Consider the following 27,341-nt stretch of genomic DNA (forward strand, 5'->3'; position numbering starts at 1 on the left):
GCAGCATATAAAATAAGAACATGTTTGTTAATATTTCCCTTTTTTCTCTCTCTCTCTCAGGTGTGTGCAGAGAAAAGGCGCTTCGAGAAGCTAATGGAGTATTTTCGGAAAGAAGAAAGCAACATTGACTTTATGGTAAACCTCGAATCAAACAGAGATTTTTCAAAGTATGACCTGCCATATTTTGAGAAATATAACAGGTCATACGCATATGCAACAAATAAGTACTTGGAAGAAATTCAAGCTTCAAAGATTTTAAACTTTTTTGGGGGGAAATAAACATCAAATCTGAAGCATTGAAATTGATAGTTATATTGATAAATTAAACAAGTGAGTGAGCTGCCCAAACTCTACCACCATGTGCGTCACATACTGTACATCAATCACCAAGCTCTTCTAAACAGATCAGAACTCCTTTATGCATAAAGAAGCCAAAATTAGTCCAAAATGTCCATGGTTTTACAGCCTTTTTTTCATTACTAATTAGGTTAGATCTGCACTTCTTTTAAAACTTTTATTTACTTTTGATTAAAACAGTGGTTAGTGACAGGAGAGATGCACTTCGCTGTAAATTGAAATGTGTAAAAACATCAAGGTTAGGATCAAAGTTCTCCAACACATTCAGTTATCCACAACACTGAGACTTGCTTAGCAAAATAACCTAAAAACGTGAAAATATTCCAAATCTGATTCTGGAGAAGTATCTGAAAGGAAATGTTGGAACACTCTTTACTTAATCTCTCCACTAGGTGGCCTGTATGCAGTTCATCAACATTGTGGTCCACTCAGTGGAGAACCTGAACTTCAGGGTCTACCTACAGTACGAATTTAGCCAACATGGCCTGGATTACTACTTGGAGGCAAGTTTGGTCTTCCACCCTCTGAACATGATAAAAAGAACTTTTAAATATTGGAGCAGACACACCGAAAACCTCACATCTATGTCTCATTAGCTCAAATTAAACTTGAAGGTAATGCTTAAATCTTTCCATTGCAGCAGTTGAAGTTTACAGAGAGCGACAGGCTGCTGGTCCAGATCCAAGCCTATTTGGATAACGTGTTTGATGTGGCAGCTTTGCTGGAGGATGCAGAGACCAAGACCACTCTGCTGGATCACATAGAGCAGCTGCAGGAGCTCCACACAGAGGTGAATGAACAGCACACATCAACTCCTCTTTAACGGACACTTCACACACACTATAGGGAACATTCAGGTGTATTCCATCTCTTTTTATACTATTAATACAGCTATTTAGATTCTGTAACTTTTCAGGGACAATGTCAGTTTTGGAAAAGGTTTTCTTTAAAGTCTTTTAGCTGCAGTAAAATGACTTTATAGCAGACTCTAACATTAAAATCTGTGTAAAGCTATAACAAAAAAAAAATCATTAGGAGAATTTCTCAGGTAATTAAACATTGCAATCAGTGTACATTCAGCTACAGTTAATTGGTATAGATTTTGCTTTGGAAGCAGAAATATCTAACTTTATCTCAAACATTAAAACTTTATCTTTTCATGTTTCAGCTGAGCTCCAAGCTTCAGGAAACTGAGATGGGGGCGATGCAGAAAGTCTCCGAGCTGGAGAAGAAGCTCATTCAGACCTGCAAAGAGGTGGACCCCTTAAAGGTACCGTACAGCTGATACATGCTCAGAAACACCTAGTGTGCTGTAACAGAAAACATCTGAAAGATGCCATCATCCTTTTGCATTTGGAACATTTTACACAGTAACAGTGTTCAAAGCAGGAGAAACCAGAATGAAACAACTTGAATTGTTTTAAAAACTGCCTGAACAGAAAATAACAGATCAGAGTTTTAAAGGCTTCATCGCAGCTCTTTTTAAAGAGTTGAGATTCTTACGAATGGAAACACAAATAGGCAAACACACACCTAGGATTGCTGGGAGATTTGCTGCCACCTCCCACAATTCCCACAATAAATTCCCCAATAAAGATGGAAAAAAAGAACATTATAGAAGCAGTAATTCAGAATGGTAATATCAACAGCCATTAGATCAGGAGTGGTGAGGAAATGTTAAAACTGTTAAAACAGGAAAAATGAGGGGTTGCAGTCACACACATTAGCTACAACAAGGGGAATATAACCCGCCTGCTGTGCTGCCAAAACACTCACATAGTCTGAGCTACTAAGACCGGTGTAATGTGAGTCATTTATATTTATTTTGGTTATTATGGAGGATGAAATAAACTTTTTCAAGCTGTTGAACAAAATAAATACATTTTCTGTTATGTACTTGTAACAGAAATACATAACAGAATAACATAAGAGAATAGTCTTGACAGACTATTCTCTGATTAGTCACATTTACCTGCTCATTTAATTGCATTAGGTGGCACTTTCATTTTGCTCCCAACTCCTTGTTGGTTATAACTCTAACAGAAGTGGGGTGTGAATAATTATAGTCCTCACTCCTCAATATTTAGCCGAATAAAGTAACTGTAAACAATCAATAGGATAACACAGCTGTTTGCAGTGCAGGCTAGAGCACAGAACAATGCGTCACTGATTGTTCCTACCATTGTGACTGCGGGTCAGTGCGCTACGTACTACCTTTGTAACTAATGTATGTTCTGAGGATTACAAAAGTGATTGTTTACACCTTCACGTATGTTCAAGGCTTGTTTTTATGTGTATTTCTGAATCTAAACTGGATTAGAGATTAAAAGTGGAGGGAGACTGCTTTGGCTTTATTAGATGAGACAGACATTGCTTAATTTGTCTCTCTTTTAGCGTGTTTTCAGAAGTTAGCAGTAGGGATGGACGACATGGACTGAAACATTTCACTGTATTTTGTGATATTTACTGCTACAATAATTAAAATGATGATAATAAGTATTGTTATATCTTTTGTCCATGTCTTGTTGTTAAAAAGCCAAAAAATAACTTTAACATCTGCCAGAGGTCTTCTCACCTCAGCAGGATTTTTGATGTGCTGGGAAGTTTTAATTAACTGCTGCAGAGATGTCCTGTTGCTGGCCATGAACATGACTGTTACCAATAAAATGCTTTTCTTAGACATTCAAATATAAAGAAATTTCAAAGAATATTGTCTACTAAAACCCCCAAATTGTTACCTACTCCATCTATTAATGCCCACAGAGCTGTTTTTCTTCCCCTTCATGTTCTTGTCTACAGTTTGTGTGTGTGTGTGATAGGGGTTGAACGACTACATATTTTTTAAGGTCGACTACATCATGATAATAGTCGAGTCGATGTCGACTAGTCGCGGTGACGTCATAGTGACGTAAGCGCAAAAACCCTTCACAACTACTTGGAGGCTTTATTAGCTATTTTCGCGGCAAATATTGACCCCCCCCCCCCCCCCCCCCCCCCCACTCTCCCCTTCTCCTGCTTTTACTAAGTCTATTATGGAGATTCTGCGTGAGCAGCGGGGAAAAGTTTGTTGCACAAAGTCGGGTCTGACTTTTTTTTTCTAAACACCGGCTGATGCTGATGATCTCTGGATAGTTACTATAGGAGTCAAATTATCACACTGACTACATGGTGCTTTTGGAACATCACAAGCCAAACCTGTTATGAACGGATCCCGTTTGGTTACAGCTGAATTCAACGAAACCACCTGCTTCTCCTCCGCCCGATGCGCGGCAGGAAGCTCTGCTGACTCAGCAGATTGAACGATTTAAGATATTTTCTAGTCAACGTCAACATGATAAAAGTCGAGTCGATGTCGAGTTGACTAGTCATTGTGACGTCATAGCAACGCAAGACGCAAAGCTTTGGAGTAATGTACAGGCTTTATTACCCGTTTTCACGGAAAAATACGGCATTTACACAGAACAGCAACAAGTGAAACAACAAAGCATCGGGATAGTTTATGATAAATAATAAGTTGCTGGGAAACCAACATTCAAAAGGAAACGCACATCTTACTTAAACGCACAACAAAAGTACGACCGCGCATCGCGGTCGTACTTTTGTTGTACTTCAGCACAGCTTTGCAGATTTTGCAGGTTACGGTGGTTAAACCAGAAGAGTCATCTTTAGTGAAATATTTCCACACTGTTGACGAATTTCTACCTGTTTGACAAGATGCGGGCTTGTCCTCGATCTGTTTTGAAGACGCCATTTTGTAGCCAGTGTTCTGTCAGATCTGCTGTCAGAGTGTCATACACTTCTGACAGCTGATCTGATGACACTTCTAAGCACGAAGTGTCATTCTTAGCACGAACTCACGGCTATATATATGTCAGACAAGTATACACTGTCATTACCAACTACAGGCTTTTATTTAATCAGCAGCTGTCATTACCACAGATCTTTATTTAATCAGCAACATAACATCATAATGTATTAGTTAGATCGTCGTGACAAAGACACTCGCGAGCCGGCTAAGTGACATCCTTAGCGGGAAGGGGGCGAGTTTTAGACGGCTCGTGTTTTGTAGTGGACTGCAGCTGCAACTCCATCTCCTTTTAAAAACACTGTAAAACCACAAATATGCATCCATCCATATCATTTAAACTAATGTATTAACTTATTTTTCTTGTGTCTTGTGACGTATACTGTGCTGTCAGATCAGCACAGGCTGTCACCACCGGCAATCACATGACTGCGACTAGTCGACATGAAATGTAAAAACTCGCGAGACGTCCTAGAGTCGACTAGTCGACTAGTCGGTTCAACCCCTAGTGTTTGATTTTAGTCATTTTAAGTGGCAAGAGATGTGAGGGTGTCCCAAGTTATCCCTCACCAGAAAATAAATATATATTTTTAAATTTAACAGAAAGATTTACCTGCAGTTTAGTAAGATCTTCTGTTTTATGACTACAGCCCGAAGTTGCAGGGGAGCCAATCAGCAGCTGACATTCAACAAAGGAATTCAAGTAGGCAGCTATAGGACACCTGCAGATGAATTAATATGAATCAGTGCATTTATTTGGCATGTTTATGTGTGCAGACTCAGAAAGTTTTACTCTGCACCTCATTTAATGCTACCCATTTTGGATCAGCAGCCAGATCAAGCAGGAGACGGACATGAATCCTCTGGAGAGCTGAAGGAGCTGGAGCTGAGGGTTCAGGCTCTGGTGGAGCAGGGCCTCCTTCGAATGGACCACACCCCCTCTGGTGAGCTGGTCCTTCAGGTGGTCCAGCAGGAGTCACAAAGAGGTCAGCACAGAAGCGTAGTTATAACTAATCAGCTGCATTTGTTCTTGAATATTCTGAGAAGTCTCCTTCCTGAAGTTATGGTTTATGCAGCACGTCAAGATTTTATTTAAAGGCTCATTAATGTGCAACGTGTGCAGACTTTGGTTTATACATCATGTGACTGATCCTTGCAGACACTGTCAGTGATCAAATAGATGGTACTTCCATCTCCCCACAATCTCCAACCACAGCACCACCGAAGTTTCAACCTCCTCCGCCTCCTCCTCCTCCCCCACCACCGCCTCCTGCAGGCGCTGTGGCGCAGCAGACAGGAGGGGGCTCAGGTGAGTTCACCATCACAACTTTAAACTGTTTTGGTCTTTTGGACTGGCCTTCTGTGCTGTCTGGAAAATTGTGTTTGATCTATGTTCCAGGACTGGAAAAGTGCGGAAATAGAAAACACAAGTTTGGAAAATCTGTGTCCAGATTTTGTTTTTACGTTTCCATCATCTAAATGGAAACGTAAAGATTGTAAAATGAAGTTTTACAATCTGGATTTTCCAGGTTTCACATTTCACATAAAGTCTGACCTTTGCAAAAATAATAAAAATAAAGATTGAAGGTTTTAGTTTTACTTTAAAAAAAAAAAAGACTGAGAATTCTGAACATGAGACTATGGAAAAACACTGAATTTTGAAAAGTCTGTAGAAAACCTGAATGGTCTCAGTATATTTCAAAGGTCTACAAAATGGCAAATTTTCCTTCAGTGTCTCTAATGGGCAGTGAGTTGGAAGATTTGTGAAAGCATCATCAAACCTTTCAGAATATTTATCTCTCATCAGACAGAGCATCATCAACCATCCTCATCATATTGCAAAGTAAATCTAATCAGCTTTGCCTCATGTTTTGCCTTTTGGTTGATTTCTGATGGAGAAGTGTGTTTGGGTTGTGGAGCTACTAAAAAATATCTTTGAAATTATCCTTGACATCAGGTTCACATTAGAAAAAGGGTCCAGCAAACACGCAATTTCAGATTTGTTACCCTGGATGCTTTTGAAGTCTTAGTCACTTTAAAATGTCCTGAGAAAGTAGAAAGTATGCAGCACAGAGGCTGTGCACCACTGAGAAGTCATGGAGTCCCAGTGGACACATTGCTCAAGTTTGATAAGTTTTTTTCCCTATTATTAAAACCCTCTATAAGGAGAACAACTGGTTTAAAAACTGATCATCTAAACATTTTCTTTATTTCTCCCACAGACAAACAGAAGAAGCCCATTCAAACCAAATACCGCATGCCGCTGTTCAACTGGGATGCTCTGAAATTAGACCAGGTGGAGGGAACAATCTTCAGCGAGCTGGACGACCAACATGTCTTGCAGGTTTGATCTGTTTGTGATTTATTTAATTTAAGTTTTTCTCAGTGAAAGGAAGATAAATCTTTTTGGGGGTTTTTTTTGTGCCTAAAAACAGATCTGAATTTGAATATAATCTGAACATAAGGCATTTTATTTTTCTTTATTTAATCCTCCTGTTATGTTGCGGGTCAAATTGACCCACGGACATTATTGCGGTACTTCAGACACAAAAATCAGGAAGGTTAACTCTTTTGAGGTTGATTTTTTTTTTTAAATTGGTGAACACTTCTGAAACTTTAGCTAGGCTTGGGTCTATATCTAGCAGGACGTTTCTTAAAAAAAAGTCTTCCATCATCATAAACTCATAAAAAACTACAAATTTGGCTGGAAATATTTTAGTTGTGAAAAACAGTCATGAGCTTCAAACTAGAGCTGCACCACAAATAAATCTTAGAATAATAAGAGCAGCCAGCTGAACATTTACTATTCATGCAGAATGCAGATATTTGCACTGTAAAGGGCAGAAAGTTTAAAAATGTACTTAAGCAGAACTTCTAAATGCATATTAATTTTTTGCTTAAAAATAAGCACAAGTATATGCCATAAACAGTGTGTAGCTGCCTTTTCCATTCTATTTGAGAAAACTAAAATGACAGAAAACCTATTATTTAGTCACCACCGTAGCTTTGTAGTTGAAAGACCCTTCAATAGGATCTAAACAAACATAAACCTCTTTAGATAAGGCAGGATAAATAAAATATTAACGGCCACCCTTTTTGTTTTTTCACAGCACCAGGACAGAACAAGAAATGTCCAATTATATCAATATACAGTTCTAAACAAAATATAACCCAGTCAGTTTGTTACTCACGACCTCCAGGAAAGTGTGAAAACGTTGCAGGCCTGTTAGAAAAACAATGAGTCGAAATTCACTTGCAAAACATTGAGAGCGTTGCAATTCACTTGCAAAACATTGAGAGCGTTGCAATTCACTTGCAAGACATTGAGAGCGTTGCAATTCACTTGCAAGACATTGAGAGCGTTGCAATTCACTTGCAAAACATTGAGAGCGTTGCAATTCACTTGCAAAACATTGAGAGCGTTGCAATTCACTTGCAAGACATTGAGAGCGTTGCAATTCACTTGCAAGACATTGAGAGCGTTGCAATTCACTTGCAAAACATTGAGAGCGTTGCAATTCACTTGCAAAACATTGAGAGCGTTGCAATTCACTTGCAAGACATTGAGAGCGTTGCAATTCACTCGTCCTCTCCTCGACTTCCGGTGAACGCAGCTGAACAAGTGGTGGTGAAGCGGCTAGCTCACCTATCTTAGCTCAAAACTCGTCAGGACTACTTGCGTCTGTCTCCTCTGGTTCCGTCCCTCTCGCGGCGACCAAGCTCTTCTAACGTCTCCCGAATTTCGTCCTCTTCCGTACTTTTGTCCAGTTTTTCTCTCCTTTGAGTGTGTTTTCTTCACTTCTAGTTCCGCTAGTCTCACCCCGTTGTCTGCCATCACGGTTCTCCTGTTCTTCTTCCTCCCTCCCCCTCTTCTCTCAACCAATCACGAGTCACGCACCGGACGGACTGTCTCAGTGACCAATCAAATGGCAAAGCCAAATAAAATACACAGTGCATCTAACATCACACTAATACTTCTTTCAATTGGAAATAATACAGTTTTAATTACTAAGTAAGCAAAGTACTTAATAGCTACCTTTACCCTTTAAATTATTGAAATATTAAAGTAAAGGAAAATACTGCTGTATTTCTTCCAGAGACAAGAAAATGAAATCCATAGTTATCACCAATGTTATGCTTTAGTAATTAAACGTTCACTTTTAATATATTTGGGTCTTGTCTTGAACTATGTAAGATTTTTATTAACCTCAACATACGTCATTACAGTAACCCCAGTTTACCACAGGGCTACAAGTGTTAATAACAGTAATATGTAATATACTGTAATATTTTGCAGCTACTGCTTCTATGTTTTAAAAAAACATTTCGTTCATGTAACACATTATTTTATAGTTCATCTAAAACCAAAAACTATTTTTATTCAGGGTTTTATATGATATTTTATATGATATCCTGATATTCTCACACCATCATATCTCTAACTTGATTAAATTGGTGGACATTAGCAACACACTTGTGCAGTTTCTGCTTTTGCACTAAAACTGTACTTTAAGTGAACATACTGAAATTTTAAGTAGAAATTTCTCTAAAAGAAATATTGAGTATTTAAGTTAGAAACTTTTAAAAGGAAAAATGGATGAAAATCTCTGGATTTAGGTCTTAAAAGTTTCTACTCTAACTCTAATTACAGGATATTAACTGTAAATTCATTTAAAAAGAGAAAACCTTCTGCCTTTTCTTTAAACTCCAATGTTTCTGCTGCTGTTTCTGTTTCAGGAGATGGACATGGAGGCTTTCGAGGAACAGTTTAAGACCAAAGCTCAGGCCCCTCCGGTAGATCTGGGCAACCTGAAGAAGAAAATGGCCGGGAAGACTCCCAGTAGAGTGTCTCTAATGGAGCCCAACAGGGCCAAAAACCTGGCCATCACACTGCGCAAGAAATGTGTGGCTACTTCAGACATCTGCAGCGCCATTGAGACGTACGTGCTGAACTTTAAAACTGTCAGTTGAATGCATCGACCAGTAAATTCAGAGAACTGTTATTCACACAGGTACGACCAGCAAGCTTTGAGTCTGGACTTCCTGGAGCTGCTGGAGCGTTTCATCCCCACAGAGTACGAAATGAAGCTCATCCAAACCTATGAGAGCGAAGGTCGGTCGCTGAACGAGCTCAGTGAAGAGGATCGCTTCATGGCGCGCTTTGGCAAGATCCCAAGGCTTTCCCAGAGGATCAGCACACTGACCTTCATGGGCAACTTCACAGAAAGCATCCAGAACATCCAGCCTGTGAGTTTATATGGCCGGAAATGGGTCTCTGCCAACTGACAAAACACAAATGTCAAATGGGTGTATGTGTTGAAGTTACTGTTTGGTTTTAGGGAAATCATTTTGTAAGGCTGCTTGTTTACCTGAAACCTTTATCAAATTTTCATTGTCGTCTTGCAGCAGCTGGACGCCATTATTGCAGCCTCAATGTCTGTCAAATCGTCCATAAAGCTGAAGAAAATCTTGGAGGTAAATATTTTCATTTACATGTTTCGTGAACTCCTGACTAACACATCTGCAGATGAACGCATTGCAATGGTTAAATATTTTCTTTCAGCTTTATCTAAACAGAAAAAAACGTAATAGGTGTATCACACAGTGCTCCACTTGTTTCTGATTCATAGATCATTTTGGCGTTTGGAAACTACATGAACAGCAGCAGGCGAGGGCCAGCATACGGCTTCCATCTGCAGAGTTTAGACTTGGTGAGAAACGAAGCTGGATTAAAGTTTGAGTCTGCACCCTCAAGTAGCTATGAATTTTAGATGTCACAGTCTCTATTTTTTCTTTAACTGCTCTGCTGACTCCTTTAAGCTACGGGACACTAAATCAACAGACCGCAGACATACGCTGTTGGACTTCATTGTCAGGATCATCCGGGAAAAATACCCGGATCTGCAGAATTTCTACACTGAACTGCACTTCCTGGACAAGGCAGCGCTCGGTAACCTCCAACATCACCCAAGTCTGACCTACAAACAGCACCACATGTGTTTACAAAATTTGAGCATGTCCTGTCTAACAAAAAAGCTAATCAGAGGGAAACTCCACAAGTGACCAAAGTTTTCATTGATGGAGTATTTTTCTTGCACAGCTCAATACATCTGTGCAATCAGATTAATGGTTTACTGCCAGGCTTCTGCAAAAATTTTCTCTGTGCATCACCGTTTTTTTTTCTAGCAAATTTGTTTAAATTGTTTCAAAGTACTAATTTCAAAGAGTAACTAGGATTTTTAGCATGAAACAAACTTTATGTGGAGAGGAAAAAGACCAAAATGGCTCATTGGAACATAAACATTCCAAACAGCTAAACTAAGGTTTGTCCTTCAATTTGTAAATTATTCCACAGAGCTCAGATGAAATTTGACAGGTGATGAGGCATGAAGCCACAGTAGAGGATCCATGAATATGCAGCAACAATATGCAACATTGATACATGTAAACAGTCTTCTCGTCACAGCTCTGCTGGAATATTTCTACAGTATTATTTTCAAACCTCATCTCCTGCATGCAATGCCCAATTCCATTCAGTCTGGATCAATAAAACACATTTAGCTTACAGCTTTCTGCAGTTTTTCGGGCAGTTATATTTAGTTTATTAAACCTTCTGTTTTCCTCGGATTGTTTTTAACTATTCCTATTTCTGTTACTTTCTTTTTATTCAGGACGTCACTCCTGCTGCTATTTTAATGAAACGACTGGATAAAAACGACCCCCTCTGTGGTTCCAGTTTTGTTACAAATTAGGCCGATTTGAGAGAGAAGTTAATAGGAAACGCCACGGAAGATGACATTGGGGGTCCAATTCAGCAGCTCACACTTTTCTGAAAGACTATTTTTCTTTACATTACTGTGAACACTGTGAGACTAAGATTTCACTTCATTATCAAATAAATCCTATTGGTTTATCTGTACTTTGTACTATAGAAAGGTGACAAAATAGGCAAAAATGTTCACTTCAAGTTTACAAAATCATAGAAATGTACTTTTTCAAATGAAGAAAAGTTCTTTAAAGATATAATTTGAATTAAATAAAATTAATATTTATAATGTTATGCAGTAATGTGGCTGAAATAATGGTGCTGGAAAGAGGATGCAAAAAGAGATCTCTTCATTTCCTTATTAACGACAGCTTCTTTCATTATAAACCTTTGTTTTTCTGTACTGCAGTATCCTTTGACAGCATCCTGAGGAATCTGAGAGCTCTGGAAAGAGGCATGGAGCTGACCAGGAGCGAGTTCTCAGCAGAAAAGGGGAACCCTGTCCTGAAAACGTTTCTGGACACCAACTCTCCGCTTCTTGACTCTCTGACTGCCGAAGAAAAGACTGCCCAGGTCACCATCAGCTAACTCAACTCATTTACATTTATGTTGCTTTTGTTGTTGTTGTTGTGTCTACTCCTCACTCTTGTTTTGGGGTCATTGGCATTCAGGAAACATATGAGTCGGTCGTGGAGTACTTTGGAGAAGATCCCACAATGACTCCGCCCTCTGAGTTCTTCTCTGTTTTTATCCGGTTCATAAAAGTGTACAAGGTCAGAGATTTCATAGCTAAAAAGCTCTCTAAACAAGTTTTAATGTTCAACAGTAATGAATCTGATAGTACTGTGGAGTTTATAACCAGTTTACATCTAAACTGAGATTTATCTACAGGTTTCAGTCAGAATAATGTTTTTATTGTTCTCTGACAGCAAGCTGAGCAGGACAGCAAGGGCACAAAGAAACAACAACGTCCAACCTGTGACGATCACTCAGCTCCTCCCAAACCAGAACCTCCGAGGAACATGGTAACAGCTCAGCTTCTGTTTTCTAATCATTTTCACAGATGCAGCCAATGAAGTGTCCTGCTATTTCAAAATTATTAGAAGAAACTTTCAAAGACTCAACTACTTCCACTCCCTGTACAACAACAAAAGACAGAAATGAGATATAAGAAATTAAAGTCAAAGAGAAACAACAAAGTTTTTATGCAGTGCACTCTTTTCACGTGTCGTGCCGCAGCATTTCATATGCTGTGATATCTCGAGAAGGCATCTTACTTGCTTGACTTTTTAAAAAATAATTGTTTGTATTCGACACCAGTGGCATTTATTCAAAAGCAATATTTTTTGTTGTTTTTGCAGATTCTTCAAGTTTCTTGACTTTTTATTTAAATATTTAAGTTTTAGAATTTTTTTGTCCAGTTATTTGAAGCTTTAGGCTCAAACCACTTGTTTGAAAAAATATTGAAATACATTATATGCACATCAATTTTAACTACCGAATCAGATAATTATGTAATAATAAGCATACAAAATTTAAGAAGGGCAATTACACTGTTTATTGGACATCTATACGTTTTCCACACAGATTGTTCTAATTGTAACTGTGCATGGTCCTGCTTAAGTGTCAAACAAAACAATGAACTCTGTTTTCAGAAACAAAATCACAATTGTAGAAACTGTTTTTAAAAAATCTTGAAGGAATTTAACTTACCAGAAATGTTAATAAAACAGTGACCTTTCCCACAACACGATTTACAGATAATACAGATGAATAAACGCAACTCTGTGTAAATAATTACTTTGTCAATCAGCCTTTTAAGACAAATTGAGCTTTGAGGGTTTTTTCCACTTTTTATAATCCTAAGGAACAAAAAACAAGTTTGTAATTTTGGAAACTTATTGACTCAGATGTAATTCATCATTTGTTTCATTTAGGACTAAGCTTAGAGAATACAACCAGCATTTTGTTGGAAAAAATACAAAAGCTGGTTTGAAGTGAAACACCAACTTTCTGACATCAGCTGCTGGATAAAAATCTGGTCATGATTTACTGTGGTATTATCTGTCCCTTTTTATACCTTGTATTAGATGGGAGTTGTGTCCCCTGACAGCTTTCTAGCAGAAGCCAATCTGATTAGTAGCTTATATTGCAACAAGAAAACCAACCGCAACCTAATAAACTGAAAGACAAGGGTCCCTGGGTGTTTTGATATCATAATTGATCCAGAGACATGATTTAATAACCTGTGCGTGTGAGACCAATACCGAGCTTGATTTCTCCTTCCAGACTCCTATTATGTGCAGACAACCTCAGATGGATCTGATCGCAGAGCTGAAGAGGAAGCAGGGGTCTCCTCCGGTGAGGGAGGGGAAAGATGGCGCCATTGAGGACATCATCACAGGTAAGAAGCGGAGAGACTACAGAGTGAAATAAGTGTTTCCTGCTTGTCAGGAAACCGGGAGTGGTTTCCTGACAGGCAGTCCCTGTATTTAATGGTGATTTCATACATTTAACACTATTTCTGCATAAAGAAAAAAATAAACTGTTATACGTATCTGCTACTTTGCTTTTTTCTAACGCTCTCTTCCTCTTTTCAGCAAGTTTTCACTCTCTTTCCTGTAACCCTCTATTTTCCACCCATCCATCTCTTCAGCTCTTAAATCTGTGCCCTTCACGGCTCGCTCAGCCAAACGCTCCTCACGTCTCTTGTGCGACTCATTCTTCAGCGATGAGGTGACATCTTCACACTCTGAGCACTACTGTGTTATAGACAGAAGAATATGTCCTGGGTAAAAATTGTGATGTAACGCAAACATTCGGAAGCCTCAAAGATATGTATAATTGTCACAATTTAAATCAAACTGATGATGACTTACATCTCAGCAGGAGTTTCAGAAACTCCACTGAAGCATTTGGCTCACGGAGGACTAGTTTGTTTACAGGGTTTCCTCCAGAGACTTCGGTTCCTCTGAATCATCTGAAAGTGTCTGCAGGATACAAGTCCCCGTTCCTTTAAACTTAAAGATATATGTAGCAGAGTTTAAGGCCTGCAAAAAACAGCCCATTAAATGAGACTCAGTTTTTATATAACAAGAGGCAGAGATGTTCTCTAAATTTGTACTTTTAAAATCAAGAAATAATTCTCCATGATAAACGATAGAAAAATCTGGTTATTGTATCCAACAATTTAACCAAATAAGTCATCAGTGGACAAAATAATCAAAGTTTTGGCAGGAACAGTCAGTTTAAACCATGTGGACACAGTATTATCCTAGCTGCAACTCAATATAGGAGGACTGTTCAAAGCAGAGTTTTTTCACAACATGTAGGACCACATAAAGATTTACCCTTTAATTATGTTCATCACACCAGTTTTCATTGATTATGTCAAATTAAAGAGAGCTGAATGAACATGAATGAATTGAATCAGAAGTGATTTAGTAAAAGGCAATATTCATTGCTCTGCGTACTTCTTTAATTTAGCAATTGGTTGATTATGAAAATAGTCAGTTACAAGAAAACAGTTTTTATTTAACAACTATTTAAATGTTTACGTCTCTGACAAAGAACTGAAAACCAAATTTTAATCTTTATTTTGTCCGCTGTAAAGCATCTTGTTTAAGTTTTGGATTCTGTTTCACCTCAGATTTAAGGAATCAGCCATACAGACGGACTGATGGTTCCCGTCACAGCTCCAGGGGGAGACCAAGCCAACAGCTTCAAGTATCTTCAGACATCTCCCTCTGAACTCTGGAGCTATGAGTAGAAGGTGTTTAACAATGAAGGAAACTTTCCGTCCTGTTCTCATGTCATGGTGGAAACAAAAAAGAAAAAAAAATCACAGCTGCAGCTCTGGAGAGTTCTCCTGATCCTCACAGAGAAAGTGGCAGCAGAAATGTTTGTCTACCTTATATAATCAAATGCAGAAGCTTGATGTTGATACCGGATGTCATCCGAGCTCATCAGGACAATTTACAGAGCAAGCAGCACAGCTGAGATCCAACACAGAAATGTCTTCTAGGACTCAGATATATCAGAACCAGAACAGAAACTGAATCATGAAGGAAGAACTTAACAAAGAGTCCACTCAGAAATACGTTTTCATTATAATTGTCGCTGCTGTTCTTTGCGTCTCTGTCTGTGGTAGTTTTCATATATTATACTAAGGATTTTAGTAAATTATTTTAATATGGAATTTATGCTTCGCTTTAGTGTTTGAACAAATAAAGTATTTTATACTCCTGCCATTTATGCGTCTTTTCTCATTTTACTTTGAAAAAATATTTTCAACTTAGACCAAAAGAGGAAGACATTGTCACAATTATCTAAAATACTTGACGTTCACATTTAAGATGTTGCCTATAATTCCTGAAAAGCTGTGCATTGGAGTTTCAGCCGTCCTTGATATCTGCTCCCTATGCTAGGGAATCTGCTGCAGAAAACATATTTTACTGCAGAGAGAGAATAGACCTTCGTATGATTTCCTCCTGAGAGCTGCTCTCTGGTGCCCAATTACTCCAGTTTATCCAACACAGTAACACTGAGGTCTCAACACTTTGCACTGCAGACATTTACAGCCTAACAGAAAACTACCCAGCTCCCGCTTCTTCTTTTCAAGTTTAAATTATTTCACAGATTATGGAAATATGCACTTTGATTAAATTTAAATGATTGTTTTAAATGTTGCAAAAGCTCAGGCTTCAATACACTTTGATTTTTTTTTATTTTTAAAGTGTGGATAAAACTTCAACTGCAATCATAGTTAAATGAAAGAACACAGGAGCAATTGATTTTATTTCTGGTCAGAACAATGATCTTCCATCACCAGACAGTAAAGGGCTGAAAAGCTGCAGCGTTAGAGCAAACTGCCTCGCTAACAATGAAATGATGCACTGCTCAACTCCATTGCAGACAGAAAATCTGGGGTGAAAGACATAGCCAAAGGAAGCATGTTGACCAGGAGGATGCTTCAAATTTGTCTCCTTATACCCAAACAGGACGCATTTCCAGATTTATCAAACGTTTGATGATTGCAGGCCATTAATGTTTAAATGTCCCCTCAGGATCCTGATCTTCATCTTGCTACTCTTTGGTCTTCTGGAGTCATTAAACTTTCATCTAACCCTCACAAACGTCGTCTGAGCTCGTCGAGCTGCAGATCAGATCTAACTGAGCACATATTTGATTAGTTTCCAGGCGTTAGATTGTGACATTTATTTATCAGGGGGGGAAACGCCAGAGTCAACATGATTAAAGCTGCTTCGGCCGCTGTTAAATGATCAAACACTCATATTTTATTAAAGGCAGAACAAGTCCTACATCTCCATCAGAAGGCCCATCGGCAGCAGACTATAATAAACACTCGAGCTGCATTTATGCTGAAACCGAGCTTTGCACAATAGAGCGGAAGAAGAAAAATCTGAATCAGAAAGTGAATGGCATCAGGTGAGATTTTGTAGGAAAATGATTTTTTAATTCATGTCTGTTTTCAACCTTCTTATCTCCACATGAAGACAGGTGATCCTTCAAATGAACAGAGAAGATAATAACCTCCATCAGTGGCTGAGCTCCAGCGATAACTGCTCCATGTTTCTGTTCACAGCAATAAATCAGATGTAAACTTTGGAGGAATAGGTTCAACTTTCGCCTAAAATAAATCCACTTTTTTTTAACTCGATCCTTTTTGTCTCCTTTGAGTTTGGTGGATTCAATAAAAAGTCACTCTCTGTAAAGGTCAGAAATGGCCTTTATTTCTCCTAAACTCATTATAAGCTGAGGTGAGATGATCGTGATGTCTCGTGTACTGAGGTACTTTTACTCAAGGTTGCAGAATCTCATTCTTGTCCATGTGGATGTCCATTCAGACTTTATGTGACGTTTCATTAACTTGAGGCAACAAATTGAGTCTTGAACAGTTGCTTGTGTATCAGAGGGTCACCTTTATTGTCACAAAAACACAACAGGAACGTACAAAAAGCAGCAACCTGTTTGTTGGATTTTCTCACATGAAGCAGCAACGTTTTTTTGTTTTTTGTTCTTTTTCTTTTCCATTGACAGATTTGTGCTTTGTTCTGCACAGATTAGTTGGTTTGTACTTACAGTATACTGACTTTGTAGTAGTTTATCATTCTTCTTCACAGTTCACAAACAACACTTACCCCACACAGCAAGCATCACTTTCAAACTGAAGGAACAGCGTTTAGTTGATAAATATCTTTTAGATATCTTTCTTCACAAGTGTGATAGTTGATTTCTTTTTTCTTATTTATTCTGACAGTAGGGCTTTTAACAGAATACAAAAATCTATATGTCGCTGTACAGTTTTCTTTACTCTATGGTACACTCACAGGTATACACAGAATTAAAATGAGACGTCAGTTCAGCCGGCGTGCAGATTTTCCAGGAATGTTTACAGTATGCATGCCATTTTGGAGTATTTTCCCCCCTTTATATATATAAAAAAATCACATAAAATCAATTTGTAATATATTATTTGGGTTTATATACATGATCTGAACATCCACAAATGGTTGAACAATCACACGCTCATCAAGAAACCATCGATAAACAGTTGAATCTGTATAATCCGACACACTGTTGGTTAGAATAGAATAAAACGGCTACAAACGGGATGTCTCATCAGTGACGGGATTGTTTCATGTGCTTTTTTTAAGTAAATGTGGTGGCACTATTTTACAGTTTGTATTAGGAGTGTTTTCAGGTCTCTACGGCAACGTGTGATTATGGTTTGTTTTATGGTTCGCAGAAAAAATAAAATCTTTAACGCAGAAAAATAAAGAATTTACAGAATAAATGTGTTCCATGCTTATGAATCCTCTTCAAGTATAAAAATACAAAAAAAGCTTGATTATATAAAACATAGATGACATTTTTTTGTTCTTTTTTACATGTTCTCTCTAAAACAAAAACTAAATGGTTTTATACTAATATACATACATCTGAAGTGTTTCCGGTCAGATTTAAACTTTTCTAAATCTGGATTAGCTAATCTGTTCCTACATTTCATAAACAAGTCAACTATAAACTCTTAATGTAGTCTCCCTCACGTATAAACACCAATCCTTTCAGAAACACTGGTTTGGTCTCATTTTAATCCAAAAGCCTTATAGCTCAATATGTCTTGTTTCTGTTTCAGTCCAAATTACAAGAAAACTTAAATTGAAGACTAACATGTTAACATGCCTGTGTCCCAGTTTCACCCTTAATATTATGTATAAGCATGAATGTCCATGAATTTTAAACCTAAGGCTTTTTAATTAAATAACTTTTGAGTGGTGCTGTCTGATGACATAGGGGAGTGAACAGCTGCTATAAACTCAGGACTTTTAGACAAACAGTTTCATTTAGAAATGTTAACTGTTTGCTCTACTGGGCATGATCTGGTCTGCTTTGAACACCATGTAGGCAGGATATTTAACCTGCTCTTATTTCAGGGAAATGTTAACTGTAAATAAAATTGCAAAGTGAAGGCACATGTCTTAAGTGTTCAAACTAAGGTGTCTGTGGAGCTGCAGAAGTATGACTGAATAAACGTGCAGGCCCCTTCAAATTTTGCAACTGGAGAGTTTTATAGCAAACATGCTAAAATTTATTTCTGTAAATGGAGAGGATTCCTTCATCTTCTGAAGGGCCTGTGCTTTGAAGTGCTTTTTGACTTAATATTTATTTTTGTTTACTTTGTTTTTAACACTTTAATTCTAGAATTTTTTTAAAAAATTAGACAGATATAGTCTAATTACAAAGAAGCTTAATTATATCACTTGTTAAAGAGAAAAACACACTGTCAACACCAACCTGTATGAAATTATAATTCCTTATTTTGCTGAACTGTAAATTAATTGGGATTGCTCACATTTTTCATTCAATTTCACCAGCCACACCCAGGCCTGATTACTACCAGACCAGGACAGAAATGCTTAGAACCCATCTGACATCAAGTAGGCTTAAAAATCTTAAAAAGAAAACAGCCTTGAAAAGATGAGTAACAAAATCTGACATCTATCAGTTTGGACAAGGCTGCATATTTCCACTTCTAAAGCTCTTTTGGACTGCAGAGAGCCATTATCCACAAGTGGAGAAAGAATAGAAATGGGGAGATCTTCCCCGAGAGTGGTCGGCGTGCATCGACTCATCAAGGACATCACAAAATAACCCAGAACAACATCTGAAGCCCTTACTTGCCTCAGGTAAGGTCAGTGTTCATGACTGAACAATAAGAAAAAAAAAGGCATCCATGGGAGATTTCAAAGGATAAAATCCATCCTAACCAATAAATACCACAAATGGCCTCTCTCAGATTTCCAAAAATTCATGTTTATGATCCTCAACACTTCTGAGTAAAGATTCTGTGGACTGACGAGACATAAGAGGGATTAAATGGAAAGTGTGATTATTATACAGACAGTCCCACGTGGTGGTGGCAGTGTGATAATGGTATCAGAACTGGACAGGCTTCAGTAATCAATCAAAACATTAATTCTGATCTACAAAAAAATGTCCATCCACAAACATTTGACTCTAAGCTCTTGAGTTATGCAAGACAATGATCAAAATCACTCCAGCAAGTCCACTTCTCAATGGCTCAAACAAACGGAAAGAAATGTAAGCAAACTCTTAGATTTAAGGCTAAATTTAAATATAAATAAAAATGCTTTCTCAAAAACTTAAATATGCTGTCAAAACTTGCAAACCCTCCAATGTAGTGTAATTAAATCAATCGTGCAAAGAAAAGTGCACCACAATTCTCACTGGTGGTTATTATTGCTGCCACCAAGTGTGACTGAATCATCTATCAGGTTTAGGTGGCAAATATCCTATCACCTTGGGCCAGGTTGGCTTGAACATTTTCTCCTTATCAATCAGTTTATTAAATTAAAAAAAAATCAGGTTGTCTGTCATATTAAATTTAGTTTCATTATCTGAAACATTTGTGTGTGACAAAAAGCGAAGAAACAGTCAAAGATGCAAATACTTTTCAACGGCATTAAACTGAATTGAATAAATTATGGGTATAATTGAGGTGGCCTAACAGGCCTAAGGAGTAAAGTAGAAGTAGTGTATATCTACAAAAATATCTGAGAAGCTTTAATTTGGCCATAATAAAATGCACTTTACCTGACCAAAATATGCTCAAGAGGACTAAACCTAAATAAGACGACTGAATTCAGGTAACAAAGAAAGTGATCAGGCCCAATATGAACTAGCTCTGAATTCAGCTCGGTTTCTAAATGGTTATCCAGTTTTACTCTGAACTAAACTTGGACATAGATCTTCTGAGAGGTAATATTTACTCATTAATGTCACCTGCCTATTCATTTATTATTGGCTTCCTTTCATATTAAAACATCCGCTTATGTGTAGCTGCCAGAAAATGAAATTCAAGCAAGTTCAACCCATTGTGGTTATTATTCAACATCGCTGCTCTGGACCGTTTTAAAGCAGCTTAATGAATTGCCAGAGATGAAGCAATAGATAAATTTAAATACTTTTAAGTTTGACAAGTCCAGTTAATACTTTCATATCTTAATAATGCAAGATTTGGCAAAATGCAGGTAAATTTCAGTAAATTAGAAGATCAAGACATAGCTATTTTTTAGTCATTTAATTCAAAACATTCATCTCAAACAACAGAAATTTATCAGTTTTATGTTTCCAGTTTATTTCTATTGATTTCTTGAAGTGAATGACTGAAATGCGTGTACTTTTCAATTATATTCTTATTTACTGAAATCCACCTGTAACATAAAGTGAAACACTCATGCAGCTTTTACTTGTGTGTTTGTTGCAGAATTCACTGGATAAAACTAAAATACTAATTTTATTACATATACAGAATCTGCCAGTCCTCAATTAAGCATAAAACTGGGACATAGATCTGGTGTTAGGTTGTTAGTTATGGTGGTAGATGGATTTACACATTAGATGTGTTAAACTGCTTCATGTTGCAGGTCCAGAATTGCTGCAGTCACTTTCCAAATTTTACACATGAATTGGCATAGTCACATTAATTTCTCAGCAGACAACAGGAGCTCCTGTTTGCCTCCAAACTGTGACATTTTAACCAACAGTCACCTTTGAGGTGTGAATTAGGATTTAGAGGTCCAAAAGTGGAATGATCCGAGTACTCAGTCCTCACGTAATTAGTCCAGATGAGACCTGAGAGACCTGAGAAGCAGACAGGATGACAAAAGGCAAAGCAAGTGACGAAGAGGAGAGGTAAAAAAAAAAAAAAGGTTGGCTGACGGACTAAAAAAAGATGTCAGAAAAAAGCAGTGAAGGGAAACGTCGGCAGAAATGATGATGATCGGCCGGATCAGTGAGCAGCAGAAGCTCAGGACTGCCCCAAAAAGCAAGCAGAGGGAGGAGTGGAAGTTTCAGAGCAAAGAAGGGAAAAATTTAATGGAGACATGAAGCAGTGAAAGGGGAGAAAACATAAAAATCAAAATTTACTAACAGACACATCAAGTTTTTGTTAAATCTCTTAAACCCTTCATCCCTGCACTACCCTGCTCTGCGATTCAATCTGATTGGCCGATGGGAACGTCAGGTTTTGGTGCATCGGCGTGACGGTCCTCGTGTGCGTGGCTGTCGCTGAGCTGAAGCAGAGCTGCTGTCAGAGCTGCAGGACAGAAAAATCTGTCCTTATTCTGTTTCCCTTCCTCCTCCGAGTGACGCAGCATAAGAGGAGGATGAGGAAGGAGGACAGGAACAAAAGGCAGGATTTCAAGGAAATTAAGGCTGCGTAGGAAAGGACAAGAGATTGAAAGGATGATGTTAGGAAAGAAGAGAAAGTAAAAAAGAATAAAAGACATGAAGAGTAAATGTAGAGGAAGGAAAAAGAGAGAGAGGAAGAATAAAATAAGAAACTGAGGAATTTAAGAAAGAAGAGATGAATAGAAGGAGAAATAAGGGCAAGAGACATGAGAATGGGAGTGTAGGAGGAGGAATGCGAGGAGCCCACAGCTCTGAATAAGAGTCAAAAACGTTTGAGTTTTTGACTCTTCAAACCGCCCAGAAGCAGAAGAAGCAGCAGGAGACTCCACAGCTTCTCTCCGAGCCAAATTCATCAACCAAGTGGAATAAAAACAACAAAAGGCTGGCCGTCCCCTACTCCACTCTGCTGCCACTGCTGATGAACGGCTCGGAAAAATGAGCTGGACAGACAGGTTCTCTCCCATTAGACATCCGGGAGTCTGCAGACAGTTTGTCCATCCAAATGTTCAGCGGACCGAGAGGAAAACAAGTTACGTTCAGGGAGACTAATATTGGAGACGCTTGGAGCAACAGAAATGATGCAGGAAAACAACCTGGCATAAAGTCGTTGGGTGGACCTGGCTGATTTACCGAGGCTTACAAACAAATTCCCTGGAATTCTTCACATTTTGTGACGTTACAACAAACTTTAATGTGGTTCATTGGGAATTTATGTAAAGGACCAACAGAAAGCTGCACATTAGTGAGAATAGAAATGTAAATAAGCACTCTGAGTCTGTGTATAGCAGCTTTGGACATATAGTTTTTTCTTCTGTACAAAATATTTCAGACTGAATAGTGTCTGAACATACATTTTGAAATTTTCAATGAGATTTAGGGCTGAGATTTAACTCCGCTTCTCTGACACGTGTATATTATTAGATCTAAGCAATTCAGTTGTAGCTCTGGTTGCTTATTCAGGATTGCAGGTTTAATAGAAAGTGACCAAAGCACCTTCTTCTACGTATTTTTTGAGTTTGAAGCAAACAGCAAATCATACTACTTTTGCCGATAATGACTTTCTTTTTGCCCTTTTTCCCTCAATGGTCAAACTTGACTAATGCCCTCCTCAGTTTAGGTGGAAGGCTGAATATTGGTAGGTTTGAAGTTGTGCAATACTTTTTTCCATTTTCAGATGATGGATTGAAGAGAGCCCTGTGGAATGCTGAAAGTTTGGGATCTTGTTTTCCAATGCAACTCTGACCGGTCTACTGTGTTCTGTGATCTTCATGATGCTGCTGGTCCAGTAATCTTTTCAATAACCTTTAAAATCTTCACACAACATTTGGATTTGTACCTACATTAAACTACACACTCAAGCAAACTGGTTGCATTGCATTTCATTTATGGGTTTCTGATTAAATGGGAGTGGATACAAATTCCCACCACATCAATGTATTTGTCCTTTACTTTTTAGTTGGCACCTATTTACCACTTCACTTAAAATCTCAATAAATTATGCTGTAGTTTGTGGATTTGACTGACAGGAGACAAAATGTGAGGAACTACAAGGGGTAAGGATACTTTTGGAAGGCACTGAGCAACCTTTCCTCATTTAGAGCATAAACCTAAGTCGAGCATCAAATTAAAGTTGAGTTAAAGTCAGCAGCAGTGTAGAATTGTCATATCTCCATGTGGACGGTCCGTCTGGTCCACTCTTAATGTTAGAAGCTTGAGGAAATGTGAAACTTTAAAATGTACAGACTGTTTGACATAGAAGAGCATTTTTTTTCTCTCCATCAAACAAACTCCTCGTTAGTATAGTGGTGAGTATCCCCGCCTGTCACGCGGGAGACCAGGGTTCGATTCCCCGACGGGAAGTGAAGTTTGTTTCAGGTCCCTCTTGAAAATGAGATCTAGATCTCAACGGGGTTTACCTGGTTAAATAAAGGAATAATAAAAATAAAATACTAAAACAGGACACGAAAATTTACTTAAGCCAGTTCTAACAGGGCACAAAAGGACTTTTTGTCTCCAAAACCGACAAGAGATAAAACTGATGCGCATATTTAAAACTTATTTTATATATAATTTTTATTTTACTTTCTGCTAACGGTAAATGTGATTAATTTTATTGCAGAAATTACTTTAGATTTTAAAATCTGTAAACAAATGCATTTAATATACATCATGTTATGTATGACAGGGTTAAACTCCACTTCATCTAACATAAAATATTTTAGCTTCTTTTACATAAATCTTATGTTTCCAGTTGTATCTCAAGCGACGACATGTAGTTTGTTTTGTGTATCTGCACATTTTGAAAGATTGAGACTTTTAAGTGTTGCTATTGAGGCTTTTTTATCTGAAGGCAGAAAAATATTTTGTACAGCATCAAAATTTTATACTTTTGTTTTTAAAACAAATTTGATTCATTCTAGATTCCAATTAAAGAGTAAAGCTTTTTTCTGCAGTTTCTCTGTATTTGACCGGAACTTGATTGAATATGACTAATACAAACTGAAATTGAATCTTTTATTATCAGTACCAAACTGCTTCTGTAATATTATTATAATATTCTGATTATACAAACTACAGTACAGGAATGATTTAAGTGTTGCATTAGCACCACAGCTGTGGTTGGAGTATTATATTTGATTTGTTGCTAGGACAGACAGATTTCAAACCACTGGCCATGGCCTTCTTAATATGAGGCCGTAATATAACAGTACAGAGGATTTACTTTCTTTACTTTACAAACATCTGAGCTTTTATGTTTCAGGAATACATTTTCTGTGCAGAGATCCTCTGAATGTATAAAGCCTGAAAGCCTACAGAGGAAAACTGAAAAAGCTTTGAGTGGCCAGCTGGATGTGCTTGGTACTCTCAGAAACATAGCTAGGTCGAAAGCGGTTGGCTGTGTCTGAAGGAGCAGATATGATTCATCCATTCATGGAGACAATAATACTCCAGCCTCCGTTTTCAAACAAGCTGTGCATTTATCACTAACTCTGCTCAGGCTGGACTCAATTTCTTCTGGAGGTTTTACTGGAGTTCACGAATTCAAACATGAGGAAGGGAACGGATTCTATTTTCTCAACACAGTGTCTTAGCTCCAGGTTTTGTACTTTGATGTTTTTGGTGTGCATCTCAACAGATTAGAATTTTGTCTGCAACATTCGTAACACAGATTTACTTTGTGAAAATTTACTTTGCATAATTAGCAGAAGGTTTATTAGAAGGAAGAAGTGTAGTAGAAAATAAGTGCACAAGCAACAGGAAGATTGCAGCATAAATCGATTGTGAAGCAAAGTCCAAGAAGGACTAGACTGCTACTCTTTTTGAATGAAATTTTCACTTTATTTGAATCCAATTTGGAGTCCAGTGTGGCGTTTCCCTGGCCATGTGGGATGCCATTTCATCTGCTCAGCTGGTCCACTGAGCTTTATCAAGTCCAGTGTCAGTGCAGCTGTTCACCAGAAAATTTAGACCTCTTCATTTGTTCCTCTATTAATTTCCCAGCAGGACTTAGCACCTGTTTATGTTGAGCTATCCCTGCTTGCTTTTACTCAAATAAATTAACTTTCACTAATTTAGTGAAATCTACATGGAGATAAAATGATCTGACTAATTATGGGACTGTAAGTTATATTTATGTACTCCTGTAGGGCTTTATTATTACAGAATTATTTTTTTGACTCCTGTATACTTGGTTTGTGTTACAGTCTGTGAGCAGCAGGTTTGAATCTTGTAGAAAAAAAAACAACAGAATTTTAATTTGAACAAGCAACAAATGCTTTATAAATTCTGTAGAGTCACAAAATAGTGACCAATTTAACTGTTGTTGATAATCAGTTCACAACTGCATCCTTTTTGCTTGGACATAAGCTAAATTGAAGATGTTTTTCAGGAAAGGGCTTTAGGGGGAAATGATTGAATGAGGTATTTCCAGCCAGTAAAATAAACAGTCAAGTCAGCCTCAAAAAACAATATGAAAGGACATCAATTTATGCTCATCTTTTGTATTTTTTAAGTAATATTTAATATTACGTATGCAGAATTCTTTTTAAAATGTTATATTTTTTGTGCCTCCATGTGCATTTTGTTTTCCATGTCTGCTTTGCTCTTTCTGCTGCTTCTGAATTCATTTCCTGCATCAATTAAACTCACACAACCTCGCTCCAATCATTCTGCATAATAAGCTGTGTCCTTCTGGCTATTTAAAGGCAGCAGTTTTAACATGATGAACGATCAGAATTCTTCTGACTGAATTTAGGTTAGTGGAAAAAAATCTAACACACTGGACAAAAACTTGATGCTTCAACAAGCTCGTCCAAATCCAGCCACCCAAACATTAAAACACACAAGAAGAGGAGGTGAAAATCAGTTTGTTCTCCGTCATAGAGTCTTCTGGGACAAAGAGGCGGAGCTTCCTCTGAAGTGACAGCAGAGAGGAGAGGCAGGCGGAGCGTCAGAGGGGTTAGAAGTGGAATACCTGCTGCTGGCCCTGGAGTTTGGGGAAATCCTCTTTCTGCTTGCGGGTTTTTGGTCTCTCCAGGCTGCCCTGTTGAAGGTGCTTGAGTCGGGCTGCGACGGTGGGACCTTTCGTTGGTCCTGGCGAGTTACTGCTATTCTGTGGGACAAAAAGAACAAGTTGTTTTATTGTGCTATTCTAGAAAACCTGATTTTAACACAATAGAGTGACAGCCTCTTGTGATAATTTAAGCCTCTTGATAAAATTGAACTAATGTGGAAACTATTTTCAGAATGATTTGAAAACAGTGTTGCAAAAATGTTTTTCCCCTCCGTATAAATTTCACACAAAAGATAAGTAGTGATTTTCTAAGTGAATGTTTTTTCAATGGCTCAATTGACAATTTACATTTTCATCAGATTTCTGTAACAATCAAGTCCAAACATCCAAAATAGTCAAACAATTGACATCCATAAATTCAGTTTGGTGAAATAAAACTAAATACTTGACAAAGAGTCTTATATATCTTATATATAATTCTGGAGGAATTTTGTCCCACTTTACTTTGCAAAGTTGTTTTAATTCACCCACATTAGAGCATTTTTGAGCAGCAAAACACTGTCACACCATCTCAGTAAGTTGCATAGATACATGAATGGATGGACAAACAGGTGAGAAATAGACAAAGAGATTGACAGATGGATGGATGGATGGATGAGCAAGCCAATGGATGAGTGGATGGACAAATGGCTAAATATGCAGACAGTTTCAGTAATGGACAGATTGATAAACTAATAGATGGATAAATCACTTAGACAAAGAAATGGGCAAATATTTTCCCATATTTATTAAAGCTAAAAAATGTACCTCAATTTCCACCTCTCCTACAAGAGTTGAGCTGTGTAGAAACCCTGCTCTTCAACCTTCCTCCCTTGCTTTAAATCTGTTTTCATTTTCATTTAACAACCGAGGGGAATAAATGACATTTTTACCTGCTTGTGCCTTGGGAATAAAAATACATTAAGATAATTTTAGCGGCTGTCATTTCAGTTGACATTAATCATCAGTTAGAAGCAGCTCTGAAAACAGGGTGTGAATCTTAAAGACCTACCTGCGTGTAAAAAAAAAAAACTGCTACTGTGAGCCTAAAATCCTCAACATCTTTTATTTTGACAGTTACCTGCCTGGTGAAGTCGGGAGATAATTGCAGAAAAACAAAACCT

At 37.8% G+C, this 27,341-nt stretch overlaps 2 protein-coding genes across 6 annotated transcripts in view; one reads left to right on the forward strand and one right to left on the reverse strand.

Annotated features, from left to right (window-relative positions):
• fmnl1b (formin-like 1b) overlaps positions 1 to 15,178 on the forward strand; it is a 30,314-nt gene extending 15,136 nt beyond the window's left edge. The window contains exons 10-26 of one of the 2 annotated variants that reach the window (XM_028029472.1): positions 61 to 135; positions 750 to 860; positions 998 to 1,147; positions 1,526 to 1,627; positions 4,992 to 5,148; positions 5,322 to 5,471; positions 6,385 to 6,506; positions 8,900 to 9,102; positions 9,175 to 9,409; positions 9,569 to 9,637; positions 9,793 to 9,873; positions 9,983 to 10,112; positions 11,338 to 11,501; positions 11,600 to 11,701; positions 11,858 to 11,953; positions 13,218 to 13,332; positions 14,578 to 15,178. In XM_028029472.1, coding sequence (XP_027885273.1) covers positions 61 to 135; positions 750 to 860; positions 998 to 1,147; positions 1,526 to 1,627; positions 4,992 to 5,148; positions 5,322 to 5,471; positions 6,385 to 6,506; positions 8,900 to 9,102; positions 9,175 to 9,409; positions 9,569 to 9,637; positions 9,793 to 9,873; positions 9,983 to 10,112; positions 11,338 to 11,501; positions 11,600 to 11,701; positions 11,858 to 11,953; positions 13,218 to 13,332; positions 14,578 to 14,678 — 2,163 coding nt within the window. In that variant the 3' untranslated portion in view covers positions 14,679 to 15,178. The remainder of the gene's footprint in view (positions 1 to 60; positions 136 to 749; positions 861 to 997; positions 1,148 to 1,525; positions 1,628 to 4,991; positions 5,149 to 5,321; positions 5,472 to 6,384; positions 6,507 to 8,899; positions 9,103 to 9,174; positions 9,410 to 9,568; positions 9,638 to 9,792; positions 9,874 to 9,982; positions 10,113 to 11,337; positions 11,502 to 11,599; positions 11,702 to 11,857; positions 11,954 to 13,217; positions 13,333 to 14,577) is intronic. The other variant, XM_028029473.1, reaches the window with a different exon arrangement.
• Positions 15,179 to 16,850: 1,672 nt separating this feature from the next.
• The window catches only part of srcin1b (SRC kinase signaling inhibitor 1b), a 95,758-nt gene continuing 85,267 nt past the window's right edge, over positions 16,851 to 27,341 (reverse strand). For 2 of the 4 annotated variants that reach the window (XM_028029836.1, XM_028029831.1), the window contains exon 19: positions 24,166 to 26,277. In XM_028029836.1, coding sequence (XP_027885637.1) covers positions 26,125 to 26,277 — 153 coding nt within the window. In that variant the 3' untranslated portion in view covers positions 24,166 to 26,124. Of the gene's footprint in view, positions 21,289 to 24,165; positions 26,278 to 27,341 lie in introns of those variants that run through there. The other 2 variants (XM_028029830.1, XM_028029832.1) reach the window with 2 other exon arrangements.

Source organism: Xiphophorus couchianus, chromosome 10 (genome assembly GCF_001444195.1).
Source record: "Xiphophorus couchianus chromosome 10, X_couchianus-1.0, whole genome shotgun sequence".
Lineage (NCBI taxonomy): Eukaryota > Metazoa > Chordata > Actinopteri > Cyprinodontiformes > Poeciliidae > Xiphophorus > Xiphophorus couchianus.